At 32.7% G+C, this 12,648-nt stretch overlaps 1 protein-coding gene across 5 annotated transcripts in view; it reads left to right on the top strand.

Moving 5' to 3' along the window:
- CEP120 (centrosomal protein 120) overlaps positions 1 to 12,648 on the top strand; it is a 78,853-nt gene that overhangs the window by 18,463 nt on the left and 47,742 nt on the right. For all 5 annotated transcript variants that reach the window (XM_081289735.1, XM_081289737.1, XM_081289733.1 and 2 more), the window contains 2 exons: positions 7,339 to 7,487; positions 10,758 to 10,955. In XM_081289735.1, coding sequence (XP_081145861.1) covers positions 7,339 to 7,487; positions 10,758 to 10,955 — 347 coding nt within the window. The remainder of the gene's footprint in view (positions 1 to 7,338; positions 7,488 to 10,757; positions 10,956 to 12,648) is intronic.

Genomic DNA, 12,648 nt, shown 5'->3' with positions numbered 1-12,648 from the left:
TTCCTTTTTTGGCTTTAATTTTATACAACTTAATTTTCTCTCCTTTCTTAGTGTATCACTTATACTTCTGTTTTTTTTAATTAATTTTTTATGAACTCTTTTCACTTGTTGCCATTGGATTTATGACTAGTCCAAATCTATTTTCATCTTACACTATGCCACTTTGTGGGTAGTTCAAGTAACTTATAGCCACAAAACAAAACTAATCCTTCTCTCCTACTTTGTGTCTTTGGTGTAATGTTGTCATGTCTTTGTAAGTATATACATAAACATGTAACCATACGTAATTGAATAAATTGTTGCTAGGATTATATTTTATTTTGAATAAACAAAATGAATCAAGAATAAAAAAGTTTTTATTTTATCATCATTTATTTTCTAAAGCTCATCATTTCTTTTTGTTGGTCCAAGATTCTGCTGATCCTTGTCATTTTCCCTGTCTCTTAAGAACAACTTTTTTTTTTTTTTTAGTTATAGGAATTGAAGCTGGAGCATTTAACCCTGAGTCACACCTTCAGCATTTAAACAAAAAAAAAAAAAAAAAATTATTTTGAATTGCTGAGACTGGCTTTGAACTTGCTATCCTCCACTTCAGCCTTCCTACCTGCTGGGATTACAACATGCATGTGCCACTGCACCAGTCTTAAGAACTTCTTGTTAACATTTCTTGCATGGCATGTCTATGGGCAATAAAGTCCTTAAATTTTTGTTTGTCTGAGAAAGTATTTTCTTTTCACTTTAGAAGGCTAATTTTACCATATATAGAATTCAAGGTTGGTGAAATTTTCTTTCATTGCCCTAACTGTTTTGTTCCACTCTCTCCTTGCTTGCATGGTTTCCGAAAAGTTGGATAGAATTCTTATCTCCGCTCCTCTAGGTTTTCTTGTAAGGTTAGCTTCTATCAAGATTCTTTCTGATATTTGAGTAGGACATGCCAAGCTGGAGGGGTTCAGATTCTTTTTTGTTTGTTTTTGTTTTATTTTATATATTTTTTTCTTCCTTCTTGGTGTTCTGTTAGCTTCCTAAATTGAGGACTTAGTGTTTGGCATCAATTTGGGGAAATTCTCAGTTGCTTTAATATTGCTTCTGTTTCTTTCTGTTTATTCTTTTTTTTTTTTTTTTTTTTGGAATTTCTGTCATATGTGTGTTGTGCCTTTTAAAGTTGTCATACAGTTCTTGGATGTGTTTTCTCTCTCTCTCTCTCTCTCTCTCTCTCTCTCTCTCTCTCTTTTTTCCTCAGTATTTATCTCTTTGATTTCCAGTTTGGGAAGTTTCTCTTGTCATATCCTCAAGTTCTGAGATTCTTTGTTGAGTCATGTCTAGTCACTAAAGAACACATCAAAAGCATTCTTCAGTTTTGTTGTATTTTTGATTTCTTGCATTTCTCTTTGTTACACATTTCATCTTTGCCTACTTTATCTGTCTCTGTATTTTGTCTGTCTTTTCCAGTAAAGCCTTAACATATTAATCATATTTTTAAAAAAATTCCTGTTCTGATAATTCTAATATTCCTGTCATATGTAACTTTAGTTCTGATGCTTATTTAGTCTTTTTAAACCTTTTTCTTTTTTCTTTTTTGGCTTTTAGTATGCTTTGCAGTTTTTTACTGAAAGCCAGACATGTTCGTTACAACATACATACATTTCTCCTACATAATCATGATATGTCCGTCAAAATTGGGAAATTAATTTTGAAACATTAACACCATGTAACCTTATTACATTAATGAAACATTGATATATTACTACTGTATAATTCACTTACATTTTACCAGTTGTATCAGTAATGTCATTTTTAGAATGAGGATTTAGTTTAGAATCTGGTATTTCATTTAATTGACATGGCTGTATATTCTGCTTTAATCTGAAATAGATCCTTCATCTTTTAATGAACCTCAAATTTTGAAGATATGGCTAGTTAATTTCTAGAATGTTCCTTGACTTGAATTTATCTGATTTGAGATTTAGGTTACATGTCTTTGGCAAGAATATCATGTTTTTCTCATTGCATCTTATTAGGTAATGCACAATTTTATTGGTCCTGTTACTGATGGTGCTCACTTTGATTACTTGGTTAATATGTGTGTCAGTGTTCTCAACAATAAACATACTTTTTTCCTTTGTAGTTAATAAATCTTTTGTAGGCAAAATTGTGAAGTTATGAAAATACCCCAATCCTCAATAGAACTTTACTTTATTCATTTATTTATAACAGTATGGATTTATAGTTTTCTTTTTTATTTATCATTTTATTTCTTATCTGTGTCCCAGTTTGGGGCAGCCCTTTCAAGCTGCTTTTCCCCTTTTGACTGTTTTTATTATTCTTTGAGCTTTTTTATATTTTCTGACACAGGATATTATTCTAGGCTTATTTTGTGTGTTTCCTGTGTCAGTTGGGTATTCAACTATTTATCTATGGAGCCCTCTTTCCTTTTAGCAAACAGTTTTTAGAAGTCAAGATCCTGTAACCAAAATTAGGGAATGTGTGTACCTATGTATGTCTCAAATAAATACATACATACATTTATCTTTATTCTTTTTTTGTGTGTTGTTAGAATTCCACAGATTGGGTAATTTATAAAGAACAGAAATTTATTTCTCAGAGTTCTGGAGGCTGGAAAATCCAGAATCAAAGCACTGGCATATGGTGAGGGCCTTATAAACGTATCTTCGCATGGCAGAAGGCCAAAAGGCAAGAGAGGACCTTTTTAAAAAGGTTTCTAATCCCATTCATAGGAAAAAGCCATCCTGACCTAATCGCCTCTTAAAGACCCTATCTCTTAAGCTATCACATTGGCCATTATGTTTGTTTTTTTTTTAAAGAGAGAATTTTTTAATATTTTATTTTCTTTTAGTTTTCGGTGGATACAACATCTTTATTTTATTTTTATGTGGTGCTTAGGATTGAACCCAGTGCCCCGCACATGCCAAGCGAGCGCGCTACCGCTTGAGCCACATCCCCAACCCAGCCATTATGTTTTAACTCTCAAATCATGGAGGTGACATACTCAAACATAATACATGGAAACCATTTCATCTATATTTATCCATAGATATTAAACAGAGTTTACACTGACACTTTTCAATTTTATTCCTGCACCACAGAGTATATTGCTCATTTTCTCTCTTTCCATATTTGTAACTTTTTCCTGACAGTGAGAAACCTCTCATAGTTATTATTTGAACTTCTAAGCTCTGCTGACCTTATCATGTAATAGCTACCTTTATTACATGTGTCAGATATGTGCTAAGTGTTTTGCTTTCAGTATTTGATTTGGTCTTTAGAACCACATAAAAAATTTGCAGAAGGAAAAATGGAGACTAAAGGAGATCGTATCATTTTTCAATATAACTTGTAAATAACAATTAATTTGGAACTTTGGTTTATGTGACTTAAATATCTCTATTCTTTTTTTTTAAGAGAGAGATTTTTAAAAAATATTTATGTTTTAGTTTTCAGTGGACACAACATCTTTATTTTATTTTATTTTTTATGTGATGCTGAGGATCAAACCCAGTGCCCGGTGCATGCCAGGCAAGCATGCTACCGCTTGAGCCACATACCCAGCCCTATTCTTAACACTTACTATTTTCAGCTATGCTACAGTAAGCACATGTTCTTAGGATTAACTCTACAAGAGGGATTGCTTGTTATGGAATATGAATATATATATAATTTTGATAATCACTGATATATTACCCTTCCAATAGGTTGTACTAGTATATGCTGGTTGAGAGTGTCCATTTTCCTGCATTTTCCCCAACATTGGATAGTGTTTGATCTTTTAGTTGTATGTCTTTTTCTTTAAATCAATTTGAAAAACTCTTGACCAGTGTAGTCTTTTCATACTGAAGCCTATTTGATCATATTAGTCTCTTCTCAAAACTATTTTGTGGTTTTCCCTTTATTTTTATAAAACTTTCCATGTTTTGATGTAGCATTCAGGAAAACCCTTCATAGTATAGCTTCTTCTTGTCTCTCCAGCCACTCTTTTTATACATCAGTGCTCACTTTCCTAATCCAGCACATTATATCTTGTGATTCTTTAACTACATGCTTTCTCTTGCTTCTGTGTCTTTGTACATATTGTTCCTCCATCTAGAACGTATTTTTCACTCTCATATTCTGTTTTTCAGTCACCTTTCTCTTGTTAGCCAAATCTAGCTTATTCTTTTCTTTTCAATTTAGGTTCATTAGGAAACTTATGTTATATGCCTTTGTGTGTGGTTTATGAAATTGAAGTTCTTTAAAATATTATTTCAGAATATGGTTTTATGTACAGAAAGAATAAAATAAGGTTTTTTCAAGAAGGAAACACTGCAAAATTTAATCTATGAAGCTTATGTCATCCTGATATCAAAGCCAGACAAAAACACATCAAGGAAAGAAAGTCTCAGGCCGATATCCCTGATGAACATAGATGCAAAATTCTTAATAAAATATTGGCAAACCATACAAAAACCCATTAAAAAATTAGTGCATCATAATCAAGTGGGTTTCATTCCAGAGATGCAAGGTTGGTTCAGCAAATAGCAATCAATATATGTAAATTCTCCACATTATAGACTTAAGGACAAGAATTAACATGATTATCTTAATGGATGAAGAAAAAGCATTCGACAAAGCATAGCACCCATTTATGTTTAAAACACTAGAGAAGCTAGGGATAGAAGGAACTTAACTTCAACATTGTGAAGGCTATATATGACAAACCCAAGCAAGGCCAATATAACATCAGATTGAATGGAGAAAAAATTGAAAGCATTTCCTTTAAAAAAGAGGAAAAAGACAAGGATGCTCTTTCTTACTACTCCTATTCAGCATAGTCCTTGAAACTTTAGCCAGAGCAATAAGGTAAGAGAAGGAAATTAAAGGAATACAAATAGGAAAAGAGGTCAAACTATATGTTTGCAGATGACATGATCCTATATTTAGAGGACCCAAAAGACTTCTAGAGCTGATATACAAATTTAGTAAAGCAGCAGGATATAAGATCAACATACATAAGTCAGTTGTTTTCCTTTACTCCATTAATCTGCTGAACAAGAAATTGGAAAACTATCCCATTCACAATAACCCCCCAAAAATAATAATACCTGAGAATTAATCTAACAAAGAATGTAAAGGACTTCTACAATGAAAACTGTAGAATACTGAAGAAAGAAATTGAAGATGACCTTAAAAGATGAAAAGACCTCTCATGTTGTTAGATAGGCAGAATTAATATTGTCAGAATGGCTGTACTAACAAAAGCATTATACAACTTCAATGCATTTCCCATCAAAATACCAATGACATTGTCCACAGAATGTGAAAAATCATTACTAAAATTCATTTGGGAAAATAAGACCCAAAATAGCCAAGGCAGTCCTGAGCAAAAAGAGCAATGCTGGAGGCATCACAATGCTAGACCCCATATTATACTACAGAACCATAGTAACAAAAATATCATGGTATGGGCACCAAAACAGTGGAATAGAATAGAAGTAAATATAGTTATCTGATACCAAAGGTTCCCAAAACATATGCTGGAGAAAAAAATAGTAATTTTACCAAATGGTGTTGGAAAAACTGGATATCCACATGTAGAAGAATGAAGCTGGACTCCTATTTTTCATCCTGCACAAAAGTCAACTCAAAGTGGATTCAAGATCCAGGAATTAGACCAGAAACTCTCCAACTACTAGAAGAAAATGTAGGCCTACCATTACAACACATCAGCACCAGAACCTACTTCCTGAACAAGACTTCTAAAACACAAGAAATAAAGCTAAAAATCAGTAAGTGGGTTGCCATCATACTTAAAAAAGCTTCTGTACAGCAAAGAAAACAAGTCTGAAGAGGGAGCCTCCAGAATAGGAGAAGATCTTTGCCACCTGCTCCTCAGATATATTCAGAATATATAAAGAACTCAAAAAACTTAACACCAAAAAAGCAAATAACTCAATAAATGGGCAAAAGAACTAAACACATACTTTTCAAAAGAAGAAATACAAATGGCCAATAAATTAATGAAAAAATGTTTATCATCTCTAGCAATTAGGGAAATGCAAATCAAAACCACATGGAAACTAACAAAGTATTCTCAAGAAAAAAACAAACAAACAAAAAACACTCCAAAAACACATCAAGGAAAGAAAGTCTCAGGCCGATATCCCTGATGAACATAGATGCAAAATTCTTAATAAAATATTGGCAAGCCATACAAAAACCCATTAAAAAATTAGTGCATCATAATCAAGTGGGTTTCATTCCAGAGATGCAAGGTTGGTTCAGCAAATAGCAATCAATAGATGTAATTCTCCACAAAATTTAAAAAATGTAAAGCGGCTAAGGCAGAAGGGATCACAAGTTCAAGGCCAGCCAAGTGTTAGCGAGGATGTGGAGGAAAAATACACTCATTCAATTGTTGGTAGGACTGCAAATTAGTGTAACCAGTCTGGAAGGCAGTATAGAGGTTCCTCAAAAAACTAGGAATGGAACCACCACATGACCCAGCTATCTCACTCCTTAGTATATTTCCCAAATCTCTCAAATCAGCATAGTATAGGGACACAGCCACATCAGTATTTATAGCAGCACAACTCAAAATAGCCAAACTATGGAACCAACCTAGGTGCCTTTCAATGGATGAATGGATAAAGAAAATATGGTATATGAACTTAATGGAATATTACTGAGCCATTAAAAAGAATGAAACTATGTCATTTGCTGGTAAATGGATGAAACTGATGACCATAATGCTATATGAAATAAATCTGACCCAGAAAGTCAAAGGTTGAATCTTTGTTATGTCAGAGATATTCTAAAATAATGGAGGGAGGTGAGCAGGAATTCTGGCAAAAGAAAAATAGAGAGTGTAGAAGAAGGGGATTGTGGGGGAAGGAGGAGGGACAGGATAAGGGAAAAATGTTGGAATGAACATGAACTAATTTTCCAGTGTATGTATATGAATATACTACAATGAAACTCACCATTATGTATATCCACAGATACTAATTTAAAAAATGTAAATAAAGATCACTAGAATAGAGGAAAGGAAATGGTGGTGGGGAGGGAAGGGTAATACTGGGGACTGAATTGGAGTAAATTATATTCCATGCATTTATAATTATATCAAAATGCACCCTAATATTAGTAACTATTATGAACCAATAAAAATAATGAAAAAATAAGGTTTCTTTGGAAAGTTTATAAGAAATTAAAGAAAACTATTTGAGATATTAACTGTATCCATGAAAATTGCCAAGTAAGTTTAAAAATATAATCAGCTTTTAAAATCTTATAATGGTTTATGGCAGAGTACAAGCCAGTTTAATCGTGTTTTTCTTTGTAAAGTACCTGCTAGCCTGTCTGGACTTGACCCGAAGGACATTGTAGCAGTGCTGAATGAAGAGGGAGGGTACCATCAGATTGGACCAGCAGAGTATTGTACTGACTCCTTTATTCTGTCAGTGACCATAGCGTTTGCCACCCAGTTGGAGCAGGTGAGATGTTCCCTGAGATTAGTGATTTGTGCAGAATTTGAAAACCATTTTATTTTAAAAATCCTACCTTTAGGTGTTAAAAAGATTTGCAAGTAGTCTTTTAAAACGTGTTAAACAAATGTTTTCTTTCATTTCATAAAACATTTTTGCTTTTGGAAAAGAATAGATTTCAATATCTTGTTACAATAAGATATATTAGATTTAGAAAATGATCATCAGTATACATTGTTTGACATTGTATTGTATGTCATTGTAAGTATCGACAAAAGGATTTCTTAAATTTGCTTTTTTTTATTTGAAAATTTTAAAAAATTTATTGGTTCTTTTTAGTTACACCTAACAGCAGAATCCATTTAAATTTACTTTTTAAATAATGTGCTAGCTGGAGACATGTCAGGAACACTTTGTCTCATTAGTATTTAATGCTTGTCATGTCTGGGATTCTTTTTTACCTTGCTTATAAGCTAACAAATTATCCTGTTACTTTCATGGATGCTGGCAAAAGATATTAGATTCTTGGGTTAAAAATCAAAGGACTTTATTACTTTAAAGCAAGCAAGCAACAAAAATGTAGCTATATTTTCTTCAGTTCCCTTTACCTGAAGTCCCATGGGGGTTATATAGAGAGGCACACATTGATTTTTGTCACAGCTGAGGAAAATGATTTTGGGGAATGCTCCACCATTATTATAAGTTGTAAGCAGTCCTGGTTTTAGTCCAGGAAGATGTGTTACCTTATTTCCCTGGGCTACCAGCTATATCCATGGGAAGCAGCTTAGGTAAGACTGGTCATGGTCTTGCAGTCTTGACACACTCAGCAGGAGTATGCCAGGATGCTTGTGGTAGATTGACTTAATACAAAATTAACTATTTTTCTTTTGCCCTTCTTATGAACAAGTGTACTTTTCTTGACATTGTGTTGGTTTATAGCACCTGAAATAAATTAATATATTTTAAATTGGGAATTTGGCTTATGCCTAAAATTTTTATTATTTACTTTCATTTTTAAAGATATTTATTTTTTAGTTGTAGTTGAACACAGTGCCTTTATTTTATTTATATGTAGTGCTGAACCCAGGGCCTCGAATGTGCCAGGTGAGCACTCTACTGCTGAGCCACAACCCCAGCCCATTATTTACTTTCCTAAAGCTACAAAATGCCCACATAATCTACATTCACAGGTGAAATATGCAATTGGTGATTGCATTTTTATTTAACTTTCAAGATTGCTTAGTTACAGTTCTCAGGAAACATGTTTGTCACACTAAATTCATGGCCACTACTAAAAGGATTTTTAATACATGTTTACTCTTTTTCCTCTAATTTGGTAATGTCATTTCCTCATTGACACATGTACTTTTTTTTTTTCCATCAGTTTCTTTATTTTTCTTCTAATAAAGTTCTGCTGTCGATTGCCTCAGCTTAATGTGCCACCTTGATTGTGAGGAAGGTCCATTGTCTTTTTTTATTAATTGCATCAGGACACTCTTTCCACATGTCAGATGATTAGGAGTCTACCTTATGTGAATATCCAGAATAAAGGCAAAAATTCCTAGTGACCAAAAGCAAATTAGTTGGGGCTGGGTTTGTGGCTCAGTAGTAGAGCGCTTGCCTAGCATGTGTGAGGCACTTGGTTTGATTCTCAGCACTACATATAATAAATAAAATAAAGGCTCATTGACAACTAAAATATATAAATATAAATATATATATAAAAGTCTATTAGTGGTTTCCTGAGGCTGGGAGCAGGGGAAAATTTGGGAATTTGGCTGCTTAATGGTTACATTATTGTTGTCTGGGATAAAACTAGCCACTTAGTTTTTTTTTCTTCTCAGCTGAGACAGAGGCAATTTGAGAAAGCATATAGAGATAAACATACCTTTTCAGATGCAAATCAGTGATTGAGAACATGTTACTTAAAAAAATTATATGTAGTAGAATAGAGGGTTGAGTTTGCAGCAAGAATGGATGGTGATAACCTTACTTCTTTCTTAAGTATGTAAAGTAAGGCTAAAAACTGCCATAGTCTCTATATTCCAAGGTAATAAAAAATTTTTAAAAGAATCTTTTCCATAGTGGGAATTAAAGTTAATTGTACTATGAAATATATAAAGGCCACCTTTGTTTCTTAACATTTTTATTGCTTTCTGATTATGGAAGAAAATAAGTGTCTAATCATTGTTATGGGCAATGCATTTTTCCCCAAATATTTTTCCATTTTCATATAATAACAACTAGCATGGAACATGTATTATCTCTTATAATCCTTCCAACTAAAAGAAAATGGAAGCACAGAGGAATTAAGTAATTTTAAGGTTTTGCAACAAGTTATTGATGGAACCAGCAGAATTGGAGGTTGAGGTCTGAATCCAGAATTTGTGTTTATATGTGTTATAAGTGATAGTTGTGCCAAGTTCTCTATCTCCCTTTCTCCCCCTCCTTCCCTCCATACACACATCCACACACACAAACACATTCTGCTACTATAATTGTTATTTTCACAAACTGTATGAACTATACAGTAACTTTTTAAACCAAGTAATGTCTTAGGTAATTTTTATGTCAGTATTATCATTTAGCAGCCGTACTGTATGCCACCTATTTAAAGTCATCTCCTTTTGATGGATACATTAAATATTTATAGTTCATTATTTAACATTGTTCTAGTGAAGATTGGAGTCTGTCTGCAGATATTTTATACTTTATAGGACAGGAATCACATCTTTTAGTCATCTGTTGCCATGAAACTAGCAACTCTAAGAAATAACACTCCTAGAACAAAAGGTATATATTTTTTTGTAGCTGTTAATTCATAGATCTGTTTTTTGTTTTTTAATTCAGAGACCTAGTGTAAAGTGTTATATTTTAAATAACCTAAATTAAGATTTAAAAAAAATATTTTCTTATAAGTGGAGCCTCTATTGGTGGAATAGGGTAAGATGAAATAAAGTAAATGAAAATAAAGAAAGTTTAGTTTAAAATATTTGACTTTTCTTCTAGAAAGAACTTTCAACCCATTCATTCATGGATTAGTTGAAAAAAATGAAAACTTTAAAACAGCCTAAATCTATTAGAAGTCATTAAGTCTTTGCTTTTCTAAGATGATCCTTTAAAAATTAGTAGAAATTAATAATTTGGCAGAGATTTAGAATTTTTTAATGGGTAATTTAAGACTTTATTAAAAAAATCAACATTTTAGTAAATATTTTAGGAGTGTCAGACACATGTTGAAAGTTTAAAAATAATTCTTTTTTCCCCCTTAATGTTTAGTTAATTCCATGTACCATGAAACTTCCAGAAAGGCAGCCTGAGTTTTTCTTTTACTATTCTTTGCTGGGAAATGATGTTACAAATGAACCCTTCAATGATTTGATCAACCCAAACTTTGAGCCAGAGAGAGCATCTGTTCGCATACGTAGCAGTATAGAAATACTTCGTGTTTATCTGACTCTTCAGTCTAAATTACAGGTAAGCACTACAAACAATTGGTTTTTTACTGCAGATGGTTTTTTAAAGCATTTCCTATCCTATTCAATAGTATAGTATTTCTGCCATATATTTTAATTTTTTAGGTATTATCTAAGTTATGATGTCATTGAAATTATAGTTACTCCAGAATTTTAGGAGATAACAATCACTTATTGAGGGAAGAGTGTATATATTTTTAGTATAGTAAAAAGCTGTACCTAGAGCCTAGAACTATGGCCACAAGCAAGATTTCTTTTATTGTTAGTGGAGATGACAGGTGTGGGCTGTAGTGTTATCACTTTATTTGGATTTCAGAATTTACTTTAATGCTATTAAAATCAGAGATAATTTAAAGTAATTTCAGTCATAAGATTTTGCTTGTATTTTGGGCAGGAGGTAAGATGAGGAATTAAGAAATTTTAGTACTACTAAATTAAAAAAGAATTAGGGTGGGGGACTGGAGATGAAACGCAGGATTGCTTTACTATTGAGCACCATCCCCAGCCCTTTTTATTTTTCATTTTGAGACAGTGCTTGCTAAATTGCTCAGGGTCTTGCTAAGTTGCTGAGACTGGTCTCAAACTTGGAACTTGGGATCCTTTTGCCTCAGCCTCTGAAGTTGCTGGGACTCTAGGCGTGTGCCACTGTGTCTAGCAGTAGTACTAAATTTTAAAAATGATTCTGCTAAACCCAAGGCATCTAGAAAATGGAAGACTATATAAAATACTGAGATTCAGGATAAAGCAGTTGAAATCTTGTTCTTTATCTACTATATCAATCCTTATCAAATGTATTGATTTATATATTAATTTGCTTTTAATAGAGGACATTTAAGTTATAAAAATACTTTGTCTCTGTTCCTTTAAATAGTACATCTACTAACACTAAGACTAATTCAGAGCCGGGCGCGTTGGCACACGCCTGTATCCCAGCAACTTGGGAGGCTGAGATAGGAGGATCCCAAGTTCAAAGCCAGCCTTAGCAAAAGGTAGGTGCTAAGGAACTCGGTGAGACCCTATCTCTGAATAAAATACAAAAAAGGCTGGGGATTTAGCTCAGTAATCAACTACCCCTGAGTTCAATCCCCAGTACCAAAAAGCCCCCCAAAAACAAAAACCCCAAAAGACTAATTCATAGGTCTCTTAACTTTATCATTCCTGATATTAAAAATATTTTTATGTAGTAATTGCTTATTTCTCTTCAGAATTCTGTTTTCCAAGGATTTAATATAGTAAGGGAAAAGAATAGTTATACAACATGTACCAAGGACAGTCTATTTATTTTGCAGTTTTCAAAAGGTGATAATTTTGAACTTTTGATTAGCTTTCATTGATCAACAGTACTTTCTATCCCTGAGGTATTCTTTTACCTTTAACTATTCAGTTATCTGTTTTATAAAAAAAAAAAGTTCAGAAAGCAAGAAAAAAGAAAAAGAATCACTTAAGTTATTTTAGGAGTAAAGAAAAACAAAATTATTTGAGATTTTTAAATTTCAAATCAAGCTTGATCTGATGCCTTATTTTTTAGAACTTTATCTTAAGTTAAAGTAGAAATAGGAAAAAGTATTTGAAGTATCTGTTTTCTATTTAAATTCACATACACATTTTTACTATATAATTTGCATGAGTAAAGTAGGATAGTCAAATACCAAAGTAACCATAATTAAAAGAAGAAATGAAAGAGATAATAATTG

The sequence above is a fragment of the Spermophilus citellus genome (genome assembly GCF_964194105.1).
Source record: "Spermophilus citellus genome assembly, chromosome: 1".
In the NCBI taxonomy this organism is placed as follows: domain Eukaryota; kingdom Metazoa; phylum Chordata; class Mammalia; order Rodentia; family Sciuridae; genus Spermophilus; species Spermophilus citellus.
The sequence above is the reverse complement of the archived record's forward strand: the minus strand, read 5'-3'. Positions and strand labels throughout refer to the sequence as shown.